The sequence below is a fragment of the Aphelocoma coerulescens genome, chromosome 2, assembly GCF_041296385.1.
Source record: "Aphelocoma coerulescens isolate FSJ_1873_10779 chromosome 2, UR_Acoe_1.0, whole genome shotgun sequence".
Classification (NCBI taxonomy): domain Eukaryota; kingdom Metazoa; phylum Chordata; class Aves; order Passeriformes; family Corvidae; genus Aphelocoma; species Aphelocoma coerulescens.
In genome coordinates this window covers 107,701,504-107,725,074 of record NC_091015.1, presented here as the reverse complement: position 1 = coordinate 107,725,074, position 23,571 = coordinate 107,701,504, and the positions used below count along the sequence as shown (strand labels likewise).

At 37.0% G+C, this 23,571-nt stretch overlaps 1 protein-coding gene across 2 annotated transcripts in view; it reads left to right on the top strand.

Annotated features, from left to right (window-relative positions):
* Positions 1 to 23,571, top strand: part of ZNF407 (zinc finger protein 407) — a 342,220-nt gene that overhangs the window by 114,671 nt on the left and 203,978 nt on the right. For both annotated transcript variants that reach the window (XM_069004333.1, XM_069004332.1), the window contains exon 4: positions 16,793 to 16,867. In XM_069004333.1, coding sequence (XP_068860434.1) covers positions 16,793 to 16,867 — 75 coding nt within the window. The remainder of the gene's footprint in view (positions 1 to 16,792; positions 16,868 to 23,571) is intronic.

The window sequence follows — 23,571 nt, the reverse complement described above, 5'->3', positions numbered from 1 at the left end:
CAGCAATTGTTGCATGTTTTGACCAATCCAGGGGGTAACTTGTGCTGTAGCTAGCATGGTGTTCCTGTTTTCCAGACGGGTGGGATTTATTAGAAAACAGTAGGCCTGGCTGTGAATCCTTGTGTAAGGGATGGTTGTCACTCACACAACTTCATTTATGTCATGCTGTGATAAAAGAGACTGTGAGTTTGAAGGCTTTTAGAATCCTTTCCAACTCGGAATATTCTGTGATTCTGTGATCAGTGACATTTTTACTAACTGGTACCCAACCTTACTCTGTAATCCCTGATTAGAGGCAGCAATATTGGGTAATTACTTTGACTGGCCTTAAAATAAGTAAGTAAACGTACTCACAATTTTACAACATATACTAATTTTCATCGAGGTTGTTTAAACATGTCTTGAAAAGTAGAATGTGTTTTTAGTGTAAGTGATGGTAAATTCTGAACGAGTTGTCAGTACTGTTAAGATTTGTGAAATTCTCTAATAGGTATTCAAGAAGGTAACTTCAATTCTAGGTAATACCTGTGTTCTGAAATGTTATGAAAGGGTTTTTCATACTTCCATTTGTACTTGGCACTGTTCAGTTTTGATTTGTAAATTGTGTATATCATTTTATGCATTGGTTTTGAATTTGAATGATTGTAACACAACTGTTGAAGGATCCATATTTGAAATGATTGTACTTTTATGACTGAATTAGGATAAAGGCCTGCAGTTGGTGGGTCTGCACACCATCTTTCCCACTGCCCATCCTGAAAAAAAAATTTAAAAAAGAAAAAAATGCAGAAAAATAGAAAAAAAATAGAAATCTGATGATGTCTTCAGGCTTTCTAGGCTGTAGCCCTGGTCAGAGTGCTTGAGATGTGTTTTGTCCTGATATTTCCAAGTGGAATTTCCTAGATGGATGTACAGGAGTCTAAAGCATAATGAGATATAAATTATGGAGATAACAGGATACTCTCAGCACCCCATTGACTCCAGTCTGCTTTGAGAAGTGAGAATTACCTTCAGATGACATGTAAAAATGGGATTTCTAGGAGAGTGCTTGGCCAGGGATATTGTAATCGATGCTGATTTCTTCCACATCTGTTGTCTTTAAAGTCTCCTAGAGGTGCTTGCAGTATTGGATTCTTCCACTCCTCTAGCCTTGTGTAAGCAGACAGGGTCAGGTAATGAACACAAAGACTACTTTAGATCTAGTTATACAAAATCTCTCCTTGTGAACCTAGGTATGTTGACATTATCAGCAGACAGATGTCCATTTTGTATTACAGGAATGTGCAGGTTCAAAGAGGCAGAAAAGTGTGATAAGAAAACCTGGCATGAACAACCAGATTCCAGTGATGCATGAACACAAACACACCAGCTCGCAGATACACAAATATTCTGAGGCTAAAATAAAATAGTTTCTTGGCAGTTCTTATTCACACTTAATTGGCTAATTGCCCAGCCTGACACTGGCACTGGCAGCATTACAGAGGTAATATTTTTTTTAAAGGGTGAACAGTTCCTCAACAGTATCTGAGATCCTTCAGACAGATATCTTGTTCTTTAACAGCAGGCATAGAAGTTTAGCCATATTTTAGGATCGATGTTTATTTCTATTCAGTGCTAGGAAAAATGTGTACATTGAAAGCTTCTTTGTTTGCTTGGAGTAAGTAGAGAAGACAGAATATTAACATTAAGCCAAACAATTTTATATGTCTCTTCCTGTTTTTATAGGATGCATTAGATGAGAAAAGAAGTCTGGGGTCTTTCCAACATGAGTATCCTGCATTGTGGAGATTTAAATAGAAAGTGCAAGGTGTTTCCCTTTTTGTCATTAATGTTGGAATGCAGTAGCATGACCAGCTGGTGATGGGTTAAGGGATCAGCTTATAGAAATTTATTGTTCAGAGGGCTGAATAGCTCCCGGGATTAGTAATTGGATACAAATCCCATCACCTCCAGACTGTCTGTTCACATGCAGCTCATCTTCATATTGACCACAACTTGTTACTGTCTGATGATTTTTATGTAACTTCTCTTTAAAAAAGTTTGGCTCCATTGTATTCCAGTGAAAGTCACCATCAGAAATGACACTTAGGTTCGTTGTCACATTGGAAAAAAATCACAATTGAAAGGGCATGGAAAATGAACTTTAAATAACAGCAACTAAAATTAAAATTGGTGGAAAATAGAGGGATATTAAGAATTACAGACCAGTGAACTGTAAGTGCTGGGTAAATTGAAGTTATATTTTAGAATACAAGTCTACAACAGAGTCATAATGCCAAGGCAAACCAATGTTACAAAGGAAACATATTTCCATATATTCATATGTGTATGCAGGCTACTTTCTTGTAAGACGGAGAGCAAATATAGCTAGTATGGATAGCTATGCATCCTTTAACAAATTCCTTTATAGCAGGACAATAAATACCGAGATAATAGTTGTTCTTTATGAATTCAAGTTTGATAAAAAAAAAGCTTGAAATTTTTAAAATTATTTAAGTGTGCCATATCACAAAGCATGCAATAGGCATACCACTGCTGACACACTTCTGCTTAAAAAAAAAAAAAGGAATAGATCTCTTAGCTATTGTTATTTAATTACTGGCACCATTTATGATATTGTTCCGTTGAAACCATTAATTGTTCCACTGAGGCAGTATGTCCATTTCATAATGTCTTACCCTGCACTGGTCAAGCCGCATTTTTGATGTTTTATTTTTAAGGGTATGAAATGAGTCCTACAAATTATGCACTTGAAAAATACGTGATCTAGTCAAAATAAAGGAATTTCTTTTTCTTCTAAAAACAATTTTCTCTTATGTTGTTGGATTCTCCAAAGGATGTGATCTATCTGTCACTGTGCTTCACAGGAAGTTCTCTTGAACTTGTGCAGAAGACAAGCGCTTTTGGAAATTGTAGTGGTAGAGAAATTTGCATTAGTTATATTTGGGATTGCTCATACATTTTAGGCCCTCATTATGCAAGGTTCTGTGTGTTCTTGAGGTCTCTCGAATACCTTCACAACTGTCTGGGTGGTGCTCAGCTTTTAGCAGAACAGAAACCTTTGTTGCATCATTATTTTCTTCTGTCTCTTCAGCTGCAGTTTAGGTCAAACTTAAAAAGCACTAATAGAGAAGTGAGTGCATAAGTAAATTCTCAGAAATGCAGCAGACATAACCCCTGCTCAGCAACACATTTTTAAGTTTCCATCTGTTGTAGGGGTCTTATGTGAAGCACAGTGTCTCTGCAGCACTGTCCCTTGCCAAGAGGAGCTAAATTGCACTGTAAAATCATAGAGATTTTCAACTCTTGCTAGGTCAGTGGTTTCAAGAATATTATTTCAAAAACTCCTCGATAAATTTTGAAACATTTCAATTAAAGAAACAAAACTCCAGCAGTTTCTTTTTGGAGGATCCTGGGAGCTGGTAACTGCTGGAAATCATACTGTCTGTACAAAAAAGACAGTTGCTTTTTATTTTTAGGTGGAATTTTTAAGTGAAACTAAATGAAGTTTAATGGCTTATAACATTGCATGAATTTGTCAAAACTGATCAGCTGGATTGCTACACAATGAATACTGAAAATGTTCTGGTTTTTAGGCTTATAATAGCCTACAGCCATTCAAAAGTCAAAATGTTATTTGATGATTTCAGAATGTTAATGAAAGTATTATTAATAGCACATATATTAATCTTAATGATATATGTAAATATGGACAAATGTAAAGCTCTGTTGACACCAAAATAATTATTCTACTGCTGAAAGTAAACCTGGGGTTAAATTTCAGTGATCAAGCATAAAACAGTTTGCTCTAAATGTGTCAATAAAAGAATTTCTGATGAACTTTAAAACTGTATACAGGCTCAGGAGATTTGGAGTATTTGTTAGTACAAAAAAAATTGAAAAGGAGAGGATGATTCTATTTGCTTTTAAACTAGCAGAAAGTAGTAACAGCCTGTTCTGATTAAGAAAAAAAGATGTAAAAGGCTTTGCTTTGTTGTTACCTTGATTTCAGAAAGTATCATATCTAATAGATGTTTAAGTGCGTGGTGTTTTTTAGGCGAGAGGGAAGTAACTTGTATCATTCTTCACTGTGAATTCTTTTGCGTAATAATTTGATTTGACTGGCTTGACTTTTGTTTCTGTGCTTTTTGCTCTTTTAAGTTAAAATGGTTCTTCTCTTGCAATATACATGTAATTATTTTTTATAGGTGTTAATCAAGCCTTAATATGGTTTTCATGCTTGCTTTCTTTTTTTAGGAGGGCAACAGGGTTATGTTCAAGGAACGTAGAGATTTCTTGTCTGTGGTTATATGCAGTAAACAGCATGATACATTTTTTTATTGTAATGTCTATCTTTGAAAAGCTAAATGTTGGTAGCAGGATATGATCTCTCTGTATTGCAATGTGAAAAGAAAGAGAGTGAACTTTCTTGTAAAGCAGAATTTCATGGCATTTTACCTGTTGAGGGCCCTGTAGAGCCAGAAGTATAGTGACTTGCCTAAGTGACAGGCAGTAGCAGCCGTGGTGTCACTGTGTATTATCACCTCATGCTAGCTGGAAGCACTCCCTGAAGCCGATCTAGGTTGTATAGTCCTAGATGAGGTCTTCATGGGTGCTGACCATAAAAAGTTCATCAAAGTAATGAGGCGAGGCGAGAGCTTGGCGCTCATGGGCAGAGCTCAGCACCAAGGAGTGTGAACCGGCTCCAGCTGTGACAATAAAACAGCAGGTGGCTGCTGTCATTAGGGGTGGCAGATGAGGCAGGGGACTAACATTCAGCTCACAAAACTCTCATTTGTTAGCCATCGCCACTGTACCATGCAAAATAGCTTCCATCTCAGTCAATTTTACTTTGCAAAATATTACGCAGTCGCCATAAGAAAATTAGAGCCTTGGGTTTACAGGTTCCTTGGATCTTATAATCAGAAAACTCTGTGCTCTCAGGTTATGTGGGAAATTGGACTTTTTTCTCCCTTGAACAGTTTGAGGATCTTTACAGTAATTTTGTAATAGGTGTTTCCACCCCAGCATGTGTTTATCAGTGAATATTTTGGACTATTTTGTTTGTTACGCCTTTATAAAATCAATTCCATCCATCCATTCAGCTATGTGTTGCACATAACATTGCCTACTATTCAGTATTATAAAAGTTGCACACTGATCAGACTCTTTCTGTCTCTATGTCTGTCCAGGTACAGACATTTCATGTAATAAGTAATGTTTTTTTGAGAGGAGTTCTGCTAATCTGAGAAATGGTAAAGAATCAGAACAGCCCTTTGATTTGCTGAGTTTTTTTGTTTGCTTATTTCCATTAATATAAAATGCTGAAGTATTTTGTATATTTTTAATCTTTGCAGAATGTTTCTAAACTACCTAAAATTTGAGGCCTTTCTCAGCTGCAAACTGTCCTGGTGCAGCTCATCCCTGCAGCAAGCCCTGTGGGTGTGAGAGGTACAACAGTGGGGAGGTGTGCTGGCTCCAATGTGAGAGCCATTTTACTTGCATCCTGTTACAAAGCTAAGCAGAGAATTGCATGTCAGTGGTTACATGCTCTGTTCCACAGCTCTAAGTGACCTCCAGGAAATATGGAGAATTCAGGTGGGCATTTGGACATGCGTCAGTTGTGAGCATGTTAAATTCTAGTGCTCTGATAGGAACCCATTCATGAAAATCAAAATGTGATGCAATACTGAATAAAATGGAATACCACAGTGTGTGTTGGCACCTGTGTCACCTGTGCTGTCAGGTTCCCCTCCTACTGAAAGTGGACCTGTAGAATCCCATCGTTTCATGCTGGCACTTGAGATGAGGCTATCTGGGGCTGTGGTTGCAAATAACAGCATGGATTTGGAAGGAAAAACCCTTTAGCTTCATTTCTGGAAGATACTGAAAAAATAATATTTTTTTTAGATGTGGTTTATGTCTCTTTATAGGACGAAGCTGTCACTTTGTATAAAAAAACTGAAGTTCTGTAATTTTTCCTGTTAGCAATTTACATTCCTTTTCTTGCATCTGTTTGGGTACTTTGTCACTTCATCTTTCTTTTTTAGATGGCATGCCATAAGCTTTTGTTTGAAACTATACTGATTTCTCCTTTACTTCTTTGTTCATAGGTACACCCAGCATGTGTATGTAGGTTTATCCAGGCCCTTGAGATCAAAGATGGTTTTTTTCTCAATTCCATTGGGCACCTATGTAGTTCCTATATCTCTCATGTTTGATTTGTGGCCAGAAATGGTCAGAGTTAATCTCAGATGCTGGCTGGAATTGGAGTAATCTTTGCCAGAGAACATCTTCTGCTGTGTCACAGATATCATCTTTATGACTGTACTGATTTGTCTGATCTATATTCCTGTGGTTTTTCCAGACTGATGACAGTCTTCATGCCAAGTGCATGCAACATCCACACTGGAGTGCAAGAATGTGGCCTGATTGTGTGTGTGTGTGTGTAAAACATCCATTTAAATTCAGTGGGATCTTTTGTATTGTCTTTATTGCTTCAATAACAGTTATATCTCAGGTGAGTACTCTTAATCCCTTTGGTCCTGGGCTTTGGGCTTCTGAAGTGACTCCTGCTGGACATCAGAGGTAAACCTGAGAAACACCAGACCGTGCTTGGCAGCCTTAATGATTCCCCTGCTAAGTATGTGGCTGAAGTGATGAGAGGTGTTAGTATCTGCTTATGGGATAGGTGGAGTAACACCACTATTCCACCTGGAATTCTTATTTGGATAGACTTCTGTGCTGCTCTTAATATCATCTGCATACTCTATGTTCAGTGCCATAATTTGAGAGAGTTTTGTAGATCTGTAATACTTCGATAAGGCATAGCAGTCTGTCTGGTCTGCATATCATGACTTGCTCTGAGATGAAAAAGTAAAAGAAGAAAAAGTAATACTTTCTTCAGTGAGCCTCCTTCTTCTGTGGTAGAAGGAAGTTGCAACACTCCACTTTTGGGAAGAGTTGGGCATGGCTGTGATGGGAATATATGGATAGCCTGAGATGCCAGTTGAAAATGAAATCTCTGAGCTTTTACTTATGCTCAACTACTAATAAAGATGTCTTCTAACAAAGAAAAATCAAACATTAATCAGACATGCTTGTCCAGTGTTAGGTTGGTCTGATGACACAGTGTTAGGTGGTTCTTAGTCCCTGAGGCAGCAACAGCCAGGACCAAGAGCCCTTGGACACAGGAAGCCAGAACCATCCTTGTGCTTTAAATGTGTTTATGGGGATACAAGTATCAGATGCATTTTCTGTGGACTGAAACCCATCTGACCCAAACAATAGCCTTTTTATTTCTTTGGCTGGAACCAGTCAATTCTGATTTGACCAGCCTGTTGTTGAAGGTTTATGCATGTGGATGGTACTACTGATGGTTACAGATTAGGTCTTGCTGTCATAGATTTACTATTTTTATGCAGCTACTTTGGCAAAAAGATATTCTGAAGTATTTTGCTTTCTACCTGAAGTCAAACAGTCTTGTGGAATGCCTGGATGTAAGGCAAAAAGGATGTGTTTTACAGCTGAGTTTAAGTCTCAGGAATAAACAAATCAACCAGCACTTGCTTTTCTATGTCAAGAAAAGACCTAGGGCAACATTCTCACTACTCTCACAGATCAAGCAGACTGCAGAGTCTTCTCTCCAGCCACCATCTATCACCAGCAGCATTTCAAATTGTGGGGAAATTGTCAATAAAAATTGTGTATGTCTTCTGATTGTATGTGACTTCTGAGCAGTTCAGTCATCAGAAAGTGACCAATTTATTCATCTCATTCCTTTCTTGGTATCTCTCAACTTTGCAAAAGACCACAGGCGCTGTAGCTGCAGAATTGACTGAGCTATGTATGTGGCACTGCTACTGCAGGCCCTATGTGTTTTCTAGTCCACAGATCAACTATCTTTAGATTTGTTTTGATTTCCTTTAAAGACAGGCAACAGTAGATTCTTTTGATGAGGAGAATTTCATTCTCAAGATAGCTCTTCCTGTAGAAGTTCTGTATAAAGCTGGTAATTCAGTCTGCAGTGCGATTTCTGAGCCGTCAGGAAGAAGCTACATGAAAAGTGACTTTTTATTCAGGAATAGCAAAGTATTAAATATATTTGTTTGACTCTATCAATTCTTCTTTAAAGTAGAAAGTCATTGGAACATCCTTATTTTGAGGTAGTCTTACAGTCTGTTTCTTGCACTTTCAAAAGGCACGGACTTTGCTCCTTGGGATCAGTAGGAAGCTCTTTACAAACTGCCTGCAGAAAGTCCAGTATTTCAAAACTCCTCTCAAGGCACCTGGAGATGTAGTTCACCTGACTCACCCAAAAGATTGAATCTACTTTGAAGAATTTCTCCCTTCAAATATTAGCCTGTTTATCTTGCTGTTGCTTTCCAGATGCTAGATGATGATATGTGCAACTGGTGCCTACTGCATCAAATTCTCTATCTGAAGTCCTGAGCATGGTAGGAAATGGAGTGGATCATGAACAGGAGGACAAGCCAGTGTCTGAAGAAAGTGGAAGGAATGGAAAAGGGAGGGACCAGACAGACTGTTGGATATACAGATCATGAAAAAAGAAAAGACATAAGAAAGTGGAAGGAATGGAAAAGGGAGGGACCAGACAGACTGTTGGATATACAGATCATGAAAAAAGAAAAGACATAAGAAAGTGGAAGGAATGGAAAAGGGAGGGACCACACAGACTGTTGGATATACAGATCATGAAAAAAGAAAAGACATAAGCCATGTCTTGGTGGCAAGGTTGGTAAAGCACTATTCTGGATCACAGTGCTTACAACTGTAAACATTCATTTATGTATAAAGCATTTCTGCAGCCTCATTTAGCATGGCAGGTGTGCTTTCTGGTGATGTCCTGGTTTTGGATGTTAGTGGTAACCTCTCTTAAATGCAAGGCACTCCCAACACCAAGTCTAGGGTTGCATTTCAGACTTTAGGAAAAGAGGTTCTGCATTGTGGTAGACTTGAGAGGTTGATAGCAGCGCTAGAGAAAGCACATTGTGATTCTGTCTTTTTGGTTTGTTTTTTTTTTTTTAGTACTTTGTGCAGCTGTTAGATTACCAAACACCTGTTAGAGGTGACAGTTACAGATGCTCAATAACCAATGAAAATTAATAGAACATGTGATTCTTTTAGCTTAGGAGTGATTTGGTAAGATGTGTTTAGAAATCTAATTACATACTACTGCTGTCTACCATTATCACTTAACATTCATTAACTTCTCTGAATATTAAAACAAACATTTCTTGTAGTGGTACTAATTTTCTCATATATTTGTAAGGTGATTTTCTGAGAGAGGGAACACCTGACTTTAAAGTTTTTGCCACTGTTTAGCTATTTTAAGTTTTTAAGCAAACAAAGAGTGCAATTTGTTAACTTACAGTTATCACTTGTTATTGTGTCTCCAAATATAAAAGTTCCCAGTTCCACTTTTAAGTTTCTACTAATTTTTTGTGTTAATAACAATTATCACTGGCTGGATGTGGCTTATTCCTGCAGCTGCTATTGAAGGGTACTTTTTGTATTTAAAATAAAACACCACTACACAATACCTTCAAATTAAAAAAGTATAGAATGGACCTTTAGCTAACTTACAGGAAACCTTTTTGATTTCAGTTACAAAATAAGTAACTTCAGGTGAGGCACACAGGTAAATGAGTTCCCTCATGGGGGAGGAAATAATATAAATACTGCCAGTGAATTCTTTTTTTTTTTTTTTTTTTTGCCACAGTCCTTGCAATAACAGACTGAATTTCTGTCCTGGATGGTTTATATTATAAATATATATCTATATCTATCTATCTATATCTATATATAGCTTAAAAGTGGGATGGTGAGAAGACTCAACAACTTTGGATGGAAAGATAAGCTTAAGTGGAACAGTAGAGGATGTTTTCTGTTTTATTTAGTTTGCTCTTTCTTTGTACCCAGGTCTCTTCTGCCAGAGTATGTAAGGGGAGATAATTGTGCCTATTGCTACTACTTTGTGGCCATGGGGCTAATAATGTTTTCCTATCTTGAGCCTTGTAGATTGGTGGCAGAGAGCAACAAGAATATGTTGAGGGATGTCTCTCTCTTCTGGTTGATAGATGCAGGAATATGCAGGAGCAACACAGTCGATTGATTGATTGATAGCGCGCAGCTCATCCATAATGATCCGTCTGATATAGCAGTAAATTATTCTTGAGATTGATGCAGGTCATTGAACAGCACATTGACAATCCTGTTGTCTGTCATCTTGTTCAAAGCAAGGCAGAACCAGTAGCTGCTGTGATACTCAAGTCTACCTTGGGTGCAAGCTGTGCACAGGTGTTCCAATAATACAAGTTGTTGTGTTCTCTCTTTATTTTTTTTCCATTGGGTAGCTTGGCTTCATTGCTAGCTTGTTACAAGTAACAGTAAAAGAGGGATGAGGTATTTTTAGAAGAGGTTGTAGTCATTGCACTGATGATTTCATAGTAGCATAAAAACCACTTGAAAATGTTGGGTTTTAAACTTCAGTAGCAAAACTTCTCCATGGAAAAGAAGCTAATAAATAATTAAGAGACATACCTGATTGTTGCATGGAAAATTGTAAAAAAACCCCAAACAACACCCTAAAAACCACGCAAACTTGAAGCAGAAAAGCTGATAGTTCTCAGAAATTCAAAAGTTATTTTGATGTTTAGGTTCCATGAATTACCATATCTTCCTGTGGTAACCTGGGTTCTTGTCTTGTTAGTGATGGCAAAGTTGTCTTCATTTACCTCCTTTGGTTTCTCTTTTCAAGAGGAAAGGTTTGAATCTTCCAGTCTGCCAAGTTACTCACACTTGAAGGTGTGGATGGATGGATGTGTTTTGCTTCCCAGTTTAGTTACCAGTGTTGGTGAGGGTGGAGCATAAAGCAGCCATATCCTTCTCTGACACATGGGGTCAGCAGGGAGTAGAAGGCAGCGTGTCACAGCACTCTCAGCATTGCAGACGGCGTGATCATGCATGACTTGTTAACCTTTTGAAATATTATTGATTTTTTTTTTTTTTAACTTATGAGGAATAATCATTGCTGTTATTTAGAAGTAATAAGACCTGCTTCATTTGGCTAGTAGATGAGTCTGGAGAAAAACCCATCTTTCCTATGAAGAGTTCTAGGACTTGACGTCCTGTCACAGAGGACATGAAGTTTTTCAGATATTTGGATGCTTTCCACATTAGACTTCGCACTGCCAGATATTTACTTGAACCTGACATCTTGTCACAAAGGGCATGAAGCCTTTCACACTACTGGATATCTTCCACACCAGACTCTGCCCTGCCAGATACTTTCTTTTAAATTGAGTCCCTTGCGCGCAGTCATGCAAGAGAGTTATCAGAGCCCCAGTCTGGACCCTTCAGAATCGGCAAACATCCACAAATGATGGACTTGAAGAAATTCTGAGGAATTTAGACTTTTGATGCATGGAAAGGAAAGCTTACTTGTTCATAGAAAGCCACTGCTTTCTGGGCAGTTCTGCGTTTTCCTCTGTGCTCTTTTTCCTGAAGTTAACCTGATGAATACAAAATCCTGATGGAGACATGAGATTTGGGTAGCAACTTTTGATATAATTTGGGGAATTTAAAAACTTGAAGTTTTTTAGTTCATGTAGACTGTTTAAATACTATCTGACTGAGTGCTGATTTGAATATGTGAAGTTTTACTTTTATGGGTAGAATATGCACAACTCAAGTGCATGCAAAAATCTGTAATTACATGTACAAGTTTTATTGAACATTCTGAAATACATGCGGGTCCTGGTAATTTTTGAGAAAATGAACTATTTCTTTCTCCTACTGGTTGATATCCTTATTGACATGGCTCCATGGGAACCACATGTTCATCTACAAATGTTTAGGGTTTCCAGTGCTTTTAAAGAAACAGTAAGAACAAGAATGCTTCATTGAGATAGTAAGAACCATAGATTTCACATTGTTATTTACTTACCTGAACATATCCCAGTCCCCTATCTTGGCATGATCTGTGAAGCCTGCCTTGATTTTCTGGTTTCTTGCCTTGGGTGAAAATACAAGGACAGAAATTCAAGCACAGATCACGGAAAACAAAACCTGATGTGAACAGGATAATGTATTATTTCATTGTATTCTGTGATGGTGTATAAAAGTTTGAGTTCCTTTTTCTTATTATTCCTTGATGCTGTCAGATCTCCCAGCTGATTCATCCAAAATGGTAAAATGTTCTGTCCTTTCCATGTGCCTGAAACCTATGCTAATACAAAGCACTAAATACAAATATTTTTAAAATGATAGCATTCTTTTCTGCTTCTCTTAGTTTTGTTTATGGGTTTGATTTTTTTTTTTTTTTGAGGCTCTCAAGCAGCTTTTTAAAACATCCTATGTACTTGAGTCATGCAGTAGCTCACCTGTATTCTCAGGGTTAAATTTGTGTATAAAGAGGTTTTGGACAGTTTAAAGGAGATGTAAAAGATATTGAGAATATGGATAAAGGCTAGATATTCATTGTTATTCTCCTGGACTTTTCTGCTGTCATTGAACATTGTTGTCTGTAAGATAAATTCTCCACGAGCAGTTGCAGAGAGCAATGTATCCACTGAGAAGTGATTTAAAATTGCTCTTCAGCTGCTGGATACCTTGTTTGTAGAGTCCCACAGAAACAAATTCCCATGCTGGCCCTCCTCAACAGTTATGTGCTGTTAGAAGATGACTGGTTTGTCACCATGGCTTCAAGTGGCTTTCTGGTAGAGGTAAGATGTAGCGCCTTCCTTGGAACTAGGCCAAGGCTGAGCACTTGGTAAACACACAGGAAATAACAGGTTTCATGACTTTATGGCCCAGAATGCTTGTTTTGGTGGGGGGGTGTGTGTGTTTTGTTTGGTGGGTTTTGGTTGTTTTGGTTTTTTTTTTCTTTAGGCTTTTCACTAACCCAGGGATGTACTTATTAAAAAGGAAAGAGCTATTATGGATTCAAAACATAATAAAACTTAGAATCTTTTGCCCTCTCAAAGCAAGATACTTCACAGAGAACAGTTCTCTCCCCACAGAGAAAATAGAGAACAGACAATACATGACAGATTATTCATATTCCTTGGGTACTGTGATGATAAACATTGTACATGCTGAAGAATTTGTATTACACTAGAATAAAAAGTGGAAGTAAAGATTGTTCAATATGTTTCTTTATTCCCAGAATTAGAAGTCCCTTTGTTTCTTTTGTACTTTAAAATGTGCTTTTATAACTGAAGACAAGTCTGTAGAGGCTCCTAAATCAGTTACAGACGTTCTGAGAGAGAGTCCAAGTACTGTTTGAAGATTGCCATGGAATATGGATGGTCACGTTCCTACAAAGCCACAACTCTTCTAAACTGAAACCAGAATATTCTGAAAACTTATTTTGGGAAAGGTGCTCATATATTTATGATTTAAAGTAATTTTTATTTATAGTTTGTGTGCAAAATGTTGTCTGTAGGGAATGAAGATGCTATTCTAAAGTTCTGTGTAATTTTTCAGCTTGTCTTTAATTTATCCTGTAGTTTGAACATATGACCGAGGATATCGCTGGTTTGGAACTAGAGTAGTTGAAAATCACTAAAAAAGTTAACCCAACATAATGCTACTGTGCCAGCAAAAGAAATCCTGCCTACTCACTTTGTACCACTTTAAGAGGAGGCTTCTAGTAGTCTTCCTACCAAATGAAGGGAACTCCCAGTGACCATGACTTGGATGTATAGGCTAGACATGTCTGCCTGAGACTTGACCCGCAGGAGAGCAGCTGGGCTGTGACTTCTTGTCTGCATGTGGGTTGAGGATGAATTTGTCCAGATAATGTAAAACTGGTTCCAGGCCTCTAGTATGGCCTGGTTTGCATGTATCTAAAACAGTAGAGTAATGCAATTACAGGTTTTTTCTACTCTCTTTTGATGTGTTTCTGAAACTAGTTAGCTTTTAGCATTTGAATGTTTATATTTCCACTAGAATTAAAAACAAGAAATGAGAAATTTGGTGAAGCCTGAATTGGTGCTTAGCAATTGCTGATGGAAAGATTTCTTTTGATTTGAAGATGTATCAATGCAATGTATCTTGAAAGCATTCACTCAGTGAGTCCTTATAGGTGCCAGTCAAACTTCCCTTAAGATTAATTTAAAAGGCCAAGGCTAAGTCATATCTATCACTTCAATCATAGCAGTAGCTTGGGAATAACTGATTTACCTCAGCAGAGGTAAATAGCACAGATAAACCCATTATTTTTTGACTACCAAACCAGTAATTGCTTAGAAACCTAGAGTTACTGAATGTATGGAAAACATTTTTGCATTTGTTTTGTAAAGCCAGCAAACACTGCTACTGCCATTCTGAAAATCACCTGCAGGATTTAGTAAACAAAACCAAATAGTTCCCACTTGTCTCTCTTTGTGGGTTGGTTTGTTTGTTTGTTTTAATGGGTGGTCCTCAAATTCAGCATCCAAACAAGGTTGTTTAGACTTTGCCCCTTGCTGTAATAATGGCTGTCTCTGTTGATAATTCTTTTTCATCTTTCTCAATTTCTTATGAAAATAGCACCTCTGCTTTTATTTTTAAGGTCTGATTCTGTAAGGTGGGAAGCTGCCCCTGAGCTATGCTGAGTGCTCCAGACTTGCACTGAGGTATTCTCCCCTCCTCAAGTCTGAAGTCTTCAAGTCTTACATTAAAAGCTTAAAATGTTAGTAGGTGCTGAGGCGCGAACTGAATCAGGGTTCATTTTATTTGTGCTGTGTAACAGCGGCAAAATGGTTGCTAGAACGTAGATACAACAGAGAGGAGGCAGAATGCGAGATTAATTGCTTCATGTTATTACCAAGGCCTTTGTCTTTGATTTTTCAGGAAGGTATGTCTATATGTACCCCCTGCAGTTGTGTGCTATATGAAAGGGTCAGCCTTCATTTGGAGGCTTCAACTAAACAGGCTCAGAAGCCAAAAAGCACTTCCCTGCAAATATTGTATAGCTGGTTGGAATCTTTATATTCCATGTAAATAGCAAAGTATCCCTTTACAACTCTGATTGCACATTGCCCTTTAACAGTAATATCATTGAGTTTATTTTTCTTTTCGAGAAGGGGGATAATGGAAGTTTGTAACAGGAAATGCAGGTATTACTAAATGAAAATACGTTTGGTACCTTTCACAGCTGCGTGGAAATACTATTTCTGACGAAAAGCGAGGGCAGTACATTTTGTATGCCTTACGCTTTTATTAGAACACATTTTTTTATTTTGTTACAAATATTTTCCCTATGTACAGTAATTCTGATGACACTTGCATGGTAATGATGGTAACGGTGTAATATAATATTCACAGTTGTAATGGTTATGATGCCATAGTTATAAGTCGTGTAGGGAAAAGTATTTAAGATACTTTTTTAATGTATTTTTGTAAAAAAATAGGGAAATTTGTATCATTTAAATAAGGCAGTATTATAATCTTAGACCTTAAGGGATGCAGAAGAGAGATTCTCTGTAATAATGTGCAAGTGCCCAAAAAAGATCAGACACAGAAAAGCTACATTAACATAATTGTAAAGGAAAAGTACTGTGTCTTTGCTTTTGTGGCTCTTACACCCCATAGTGCTGGTGTTTTACAGTCCTTCCATTGTCCATTACTGCAAACACGTCCAGACGAATTCAGCGTTTAATGTTAAAAATCTTATAACATGCCAGTTTGATTTGTAGCCCTTCATATCATGGAATGCTAATTAAAATCATATTTTTGCATATGTCATGCCTTTCATGTACATATGCAAATAGACTCTATTGCCTTTCAGCTATTAGTAATTAACTTTATGAAGGACAGCTGTAATACATAATTAACAAAAATGTTTGCAAGCCCTTTTCACACTGAAAGTTGCAGCAGTAAAATTTTTGCTTATCGAGAGAACCATTTTAGTTTGAAGCTTCAGTCTGATATCTAAATTGTTTGAAGCAGTCACATGACATAATTAAATGGATGTTATTGTCTTATCAGTGGAAGAGTAGTACTTGGTAGGCTTCTATCTGTTTCATTATGTATGTCACCAAAATTAAAGTAAATTATCTGTGTTTGGTTTGGTAGAAACATGATGCCAGGTAGTATGTATTTTGTTGCTGCTGTTGGACCTTTGACAAATGTCTTGCCAGTTTGAACAATATTCCTTCTCATAGTGTATTCATGAACATGTGCTCACGTTTTTCATCCTTTTTTTTCACAAGGCTATAAAATAACTAAGGCTATTAATTTGTTTCTATGTATATCTCTTTAAATAATTAATACAGTGAAGTTTGACCAGGCGTAAGCAGTGATTAAAGCATCTTATCTTGCTGTTTTTTTCATGTTTCTCATTAAAAACAATGGAACTACTTGTATGAAGAAAGGTTGCAGGATGGGTCCATTAGGCTTAAATAAATTCAAAGGTGTAACTAAAACTGTATTAGGTTATAACATGAGACAATGTTATTTGGGTACAACAGACTATATTATCAGTATAATGTGGAGATGTTTTAATTTGCAAAGGGAACCAGAAACCGGTTTTCTGTTTTTTGACCAATGATGTATGGCTGGGACTTGTGAGAGAAAAAGCCAAGGGACTGCAAAATGAGGGAAGCCTGTTGTTACAGAATGAACTCCTGATCTAAGTCACACTCTAGCAGAGGAGGGGTTTTTTAAAGTCTGCCTTTAATGAAATGTGTTCAAGTGCATGCTCAAAACAGAAAAACACTGTATTTAAAAAAAAAAAAAAAAGGCTTAATAAAATGATCTTTCTCATTTGCTGTTTGTTTGACAGGGTGGCATTTGTGATGAAGAAGCATTTGAATACTCATTTACTGGGCAAACATGGAGTTGGCACACCCAAAGAAAGGTAAACTACTTTAAAATTCTTTTTCATTGTATCTTATACAATCTGTATGTGGAGACCTCTTCTAAAATATTTAACTTACCCACAATGAAGTCATCTGGATTTTTACCTCAGCTCCAAGAGAGATCCAACATGCTTAAGTTCTCTGATGTCGTGGTGCTTATGACATGTCTGTAGAAAGAAATTCCATGTGAAAGGTGTAGGATTTGCACCTTTTGGGGCTTTTTTTGACAGATGGTATTATTTTCTCAAAACTTCCATAGTTGTAAATGTCACTCTCAGTACAAAATCAAATGTTTGTTTTTTGGTTTTTTTTTCCTTTTTTGTTCTTTTCCTCCTGACCTTGATGCTCATAGGTTTATAAAATGACTTTCTAAGAGGTCAAAACAACAGGGGAATCAAAAAGAAAATTTCCTCAAGTGTTTTTGGGAAGGAAGAGAGATTTGGTGTTTTGACTATTTTCAAAATGAATGAATTTAATTTTTCAATCTGAACACAGGTACTTAGTCTCCAACTTTGTTTGCAAGCAGGTTTTTTTTTCTATGTGGTTTAAAATATAAATGTGTTTTGCAAACTCAATGGCACTGTGTTTGCAGATAAACAGATTTTGCTTCAGATTTATTTGGCACATTGTGACTTAGCTATTGCTATTTCATTGAATCTTTGGGGCAACTAGAAAATTGAGGTGTTCTGGATAGCCAAAGGATCACATATTCTCGTGTTCTTTGCTGGATACTTGATACTGTTTCTAGTGTTACTGCCTTGTAACTCATTCTTCTGGGCTAGGCTTTCATAAATAAAGAGTATTTTCTGGTTTTGGTATGAAAAAAGAGAATAAATGATAGGAGCTGTAGGAGAACACAGCAAAGCTCTTTCTGGGCCATGTTCATATCTTGGTAAAGACAATGGAAATGGTGGTCGATTAGACCCTTTCCTCACAAGTTTTTCACACTTAAATCATGGAGGGACTTAAGAGTAGGGTTTCAAATTAGCACCCCATATACATCTTAGTTTGACTAAGCACTGATTTAGGTGGTGCTTTTATTTTTAAGGAGGTTTCCTGTACAAAGGGCTTAACCAGAATTTCCCTAACACGTGATTATTTAAGAGTTTTGAGATATTCTGTTTAATCTAAAGTACAGAACAATGCATTGAAAAAACAATTACAGTTTCATCAAAGCAGATATCATATTTAAGTTTATGTTGGTTATCTCTTGTCATAGCACAACAATTACAAAAAGTGTTTTGCTCTGGTGGCTTATTTTAGAACTGGAAACATTCGATACCAATATATTCTTTTACAAGGGGGTACTTACTGTACAGTCATCATAAATACAACGTAGAGATAACTTGCATTACCCTAGTGAATAATAATAAAGGATACATACAATAGATTACCAACTGTAGTATCTTAGGCTGAGAGGCATATTTTTAGTGATGATCATCTTGAAATGAATTCCTAAACAAGCAGGATGCTATAAACTAAATCAGTTGTTGCTGGCTTTTCTTTGCATGTTTTGCTTTGAAAGCCTTCCGGCTGTGGCCGTTTTCCCCATTTCTTCCCGTATTCCTTCAAGGCTTTCTGGCTGGCTGGCCAGCATGGCATGAGGAGGGAGGAGGAGGAGGATGGCAGGTTCACAGGTCCTGGCTGCCCAAGGAGCAGAGGAGCCCTTCTGAGGCCTGCAGCCTCCCTGCCCCATCTGCTGGCACGGCTGGGGAGGCTTTGCCCCCAGGCCAGCTTAGGCAAGTGGAATTGGAGTGACTTCATGCCCTCTTCTTTTGCAATTTCTTCATCCATCTTTTGAGTATTTCTTTTCCACAATACCTTTTTAGGTGGCACTTCAGCTTAATGTAGAGCAGCATCAAACAGTAGTGACAGAGCTACAACAACAATATAAATTTCTAGTAGCAGTCCCTCGCTGGGAGTGGGGGATGTTTAAGCCATGTGACCTACTGCAGTAAATACCAAACCACCATTGCTTTCCTTTCCACCTTTCCTCTCCTGTTATGAGAAAGTTTAATGCCTTTTAATGGCTTTAGGAACCAAAGAAATCCTTCTTCAGCATGTTAAACCATCACTTTGGGCATAAACATATAATAAATTAAGTTACATAGTTTTCTTACCTATGTAAAACATTAATGCCTTGAGTATAATTTTGCAAGCTTGCTATTTTTTAATTTCTCTAGGACAATATAATCAGTTTATTCTTTGTGTTTTGAATTTGATTCTGCTCTCTGATACATTGCATATTATGGCAAATACTAATAGAAGCTAGCTAAATAGGCTGTGACAATTAAATTAATAATGCATTTTATTTGCAAGTGTTTAGTCTTCATGGTTTGACTGATATATGCAAAGATGGTAATTTATTAAAAGTAAATTCATGTAATTGTACTACAGAATTTGATGGACCAAAAAAAGTTGTCAGCATGACTATCATCAAAAACAGAAAATTGAAAAGAAGTTCAAAAGGGTGCTTGAAAAAAATAGTTATAACCCATACACCCTGAGAAATTGAGGCCCTTTTAACAAACTTCTTAGAATGGAATTGCTGGTGGTAAGCATTGAGATAGTTCTGAAAGGGAGAGAAAAAATACATTTATAATTTAGTAAGCAGTACTTAACTTGTGCACCTTGCTCTCTCTAGCTATCACTATTGGGGTTTTTTATGCACAAAAGGGAGGAGTTATTGAGGCTGTGTAAGTGTTTGCATGGGCAGATACAGAAAACAATTATAATTCCTAATGAGATTGCTACTAAATCATCTTTTGTTTAGGTTATTATCTTTTTTTTAAAGACAAAATTGATTTAAGGGGGAAATACTGTGCAGTTGAAAACCACGTAAGTTTTTAAAAAATAGACTTGCAGTAAAATGTCTGCACATTTCAGACACAAAACCCCCTACTGCCTAGTCCATTATGATCATTACCATTTAATAGCTAACTCAAAAGTGGAATGTTTTAACAGAAAGAATTCCTCTAAGGTATATTTTCCTGTTATTGGAACTGTGATACTGATTTATTGTCAACTTGAATGTGTCTCAAAACTGGCATGTTATCTGCTAAGTCCAAGGCCAGTACATATTTGGTACTTCAGTGTCAGTAATCTTCATGGGACCTATAACTACATCTTATTGGCAGGATAAATCTTTAGCTACACCTTTATTGTGTCTAGGAGACATTGTGGTTGAGGACAAGGTGAATGCATCAGTGATGTTAATGGTGCCAAGTTCTAATTTCTGTTACATCATCACTTTACTTAGGTGTAAATTGTGTCAGAACAGAGAACAAACAGATTTTTGACTCTTAAGATATATGCATACACACACATAAAAATATGAGCAAGAAAATAAAAGTAAATTCATTAAGTCATTCATCAGTGAGATTGAAGTCTGTCACTGTTAGGTACAACTCTAGATTTTGACATTTTCTATATGAAAAATACATATAACTATTCTTTAAAGATTTTTTAGAGACACCATTAGTACTCTACAATATACATTCTATAGTATATGATGCTTTCTTAACTAGAGTTCTGTCTGATGCATGTTTAAACAATTTTTTTACATAAGAAAAGGCCATAGAAAAGCCTTTATAGTTGTTTAATAACCTCATCTTCCTTATGAATTTTAAATTATGAGTTGCTTCTGAAATAACTTTGCACATGAGTAATCCCATTGAATCAAGTAGAATCATTCAAATATATAAAGTTACTGGTAGCACAAACAGTCACTGAATTGGAATATAAGTAATAAAACAATTCCTGTAAAGGTCATTAAAAATATATTCAGTTTTGCAAGGTCCTGGTATTTTTCATGTGCTTTAAGAATGGGATCAATGTTACAGTGCTAGTATCATCATATGAAGATCATGTGATTTTCAAATGATCTTGATTGATTGAAAAAAGTGTGCAGTGCTTTAATCTTGAAAACAAGAGCTATAGGTAAATACCTACTACTGTGTAATAGCAACCTAAATAAATTTGAGATGCTATGTCAAATAATGTTGGAATATAACGTACTTCTAAAATTTGTGTATTTTTTACACAACTGCTTTGAAGTAAAAAGAGGAAATTCATAGGTGCCAGTTGTTTAATGTGCTTGCATAAGCCCATCTGAATTTTTGAATATTAAATTCTACCAATATGTAAATATAATAAAATATACAAGGCTGTAAGTATGTCAGTGGAAGGGATTGTTGAGGTCTGAAAGAAAAGTAGCCAGGAAAAATGAATTTGGGGTTGATTTTGTGTATATTATTTAGAAAACTTTTTTGTTCTCAACTGCTGTGTCCTGATATCTCCATTTTGAATGTAAAACTAGAAGTGTATCAAGTCCATCAGTGCAACCCTCTTTTGTTTAATTGAACTGTTAATTGTTCTTTTGAAGCATTTTTCTTCTTTTGAGTAGAGAAATCTGTGATAGTAACTGTTTGATATGCCTGTTTTGGGTTATGCTACCCTGAAGCTGCAACGTAAAAAGATCCAGTTTGATGTTACAGCAAATTTTGGGTAAACAAGTGGCAAAAGTGATGGGCCATACATCCATACAAAAGTAAGGTGTTCCAATAGTACGTCCCAGCTTTCTGCTTCCGCTGTGTAAGTCAACCATGCAGGCCAAGAGGGTAAGGGTTAGTATGCAATCATTTTGTAATAGCTTGCTCATTTTCTGAAGGAATGAGTTCTGTATGTGGCTGTCTCACAGAAGGGTTTCCAGTTAGAGGCACTAGCAGTATATATGGACGAGAGGCTGCCTGTAATACCAGAGGGTGGTGTGCTGAGTCTTGCCTTCAAGCTTTGTTCTCACCTTTTACTGCTTCTTGCTAGTGAGTTCGAGCTTTTTGACTGAAATCTAACACTATTAAGTTAGCTGGATAGGAATGAAAAACTTCACTTAATTATTTCCTGCATTTTGCTTAAAAAGGGTCTTGGAGAGTTACGTAATCATTCTGTGGAAAACCCCTAAGGAATAGCTTTTCTTGAAATATTTACTGTTTGGAAGTTTATGGTGAGAGGATGTGTGTGGAAAGGATTCAGTTTTAGCAGTGTTTGGGAGCTGAAATTTTGCCCAAGATGCATACTCAGCTTTCAGTGTTTTGGAGTCTTACCTGAACTTTGCAAGCAGTATTTCTCTGGTGTTCAGCTCTTGTCTGGTGCTGTACTGTGTCAGACTGTGAAACAGCTTCCACAGATACAGGCTCCATAATCACTTGCTGCCTGAGTGCTTTTCTCTGTCTGCGGCTGACCAAGGAACGTAAGGAAGCCATTGGGGTTATCTGTGATTCCTCAGGTACTGGAAGTAAAAGATGTGCTGAAAATTCAGTTTTCCTCATGCCTTGTTGTCTGCACATGTATCATACGCATTTGCTTCGCTACAAAGAAATTAAGACTAGGTAGACATTTATAGTTTTGAAGACTGCTATCACAAAGACAAGTGATGACTTCAGCATCTTTTCAAAAAGAAAAGTAAGAAGTGAAGGACTGTAAAAGAATGAAGTTATTTTATTACTACTCATTATTTGTTCTTCCTATCAAATCCTGGTAATATTAGAATTTAGTTCAGAAGGAAGGGCAATCTGAAGTAAGTTTATTTTAATTGCTAGGTATGTGAGATGTTTTGGAAATTTCTGTAGTCAGCAAGAGTCTTCCTGCTGTGGAGGCTTAGCTGCTATGGATAGAAGATAGAGGGAGTACCTAATGGGATTCATGCTGCCCACAGTGAGCACCTTTGGCTAATTTTAAGCATCATAACAAGATATAAATTATGATCTCACATTCATAAACAACCAAGTACTGTCTAGAGCATAGGTTATTCGTTGCATTCGCAAGCATATGCTAACATTGTCTGTGAATCTGTGGACGAGAGTGTGGGTAGTTGCTGAAAGTGCCAGCTTTATTTCACAATGGTTTGTTTCCAAACAAAGAGTTCCTTGTTGCATGCCATCAGCCAAAAGGTGGTAAGCTGCAAACTGATCCCTCCTCTGCTGTAGACAGCTGAAAGTAAGTTGTTCCAGTTGTGTGTCCCAGCTTGCTGCTTCCACTGTGTAAGGCAACTGTGCAGACCAAAGAGGATAAGGATCAGGATGGCAATATATCTCTAGATCCCTTTTTACCTGTGTGGGATTGGTAGCAAGGGACCTGTCCGGACAATTATGCAGTATATGTTACACTACTTTGAGGGTTGTACTTTGTGACATTTATGGATGTGAAATGTTCCATGTCTTGGGTGGTACCATGACTTTTAACTTTGATCAGTCTATATAATACAACAAAATATTTATTGAGAACACTGTAAAGAAAATGGAAACATAATCTCTTGACCATACTGCAATGAAATATTTTCCATCCATTCTGAAGAATCAAGAGGAGTATTATGTAAACTTTGGAAGTGAAAACAGAAATTCTGTGGCAAATGCTGTTGATGACTGACTGATGGTAGAAGCTTACTTTCTACTTTTTAGCCACACACTTCATAATTCTTGCATCAAGTTATAATGCCATCAGGACTACTTTTCTGCAGCCAAAGCAGTTGCATAGTCATTAAGTATGAATGTTTGTTTGTCTGGGTTTACTTAAGTTTCAGCACCTCAAGACGGAAAGAAGATGTTGGAGAAACATGTTCTGGAGTTGAACAGTACCATGAACACAATTCTAAAATCACCTCCACAATGCTATAAGGTTTCAAAAAAAAAGTTGACTTAGACTTAAG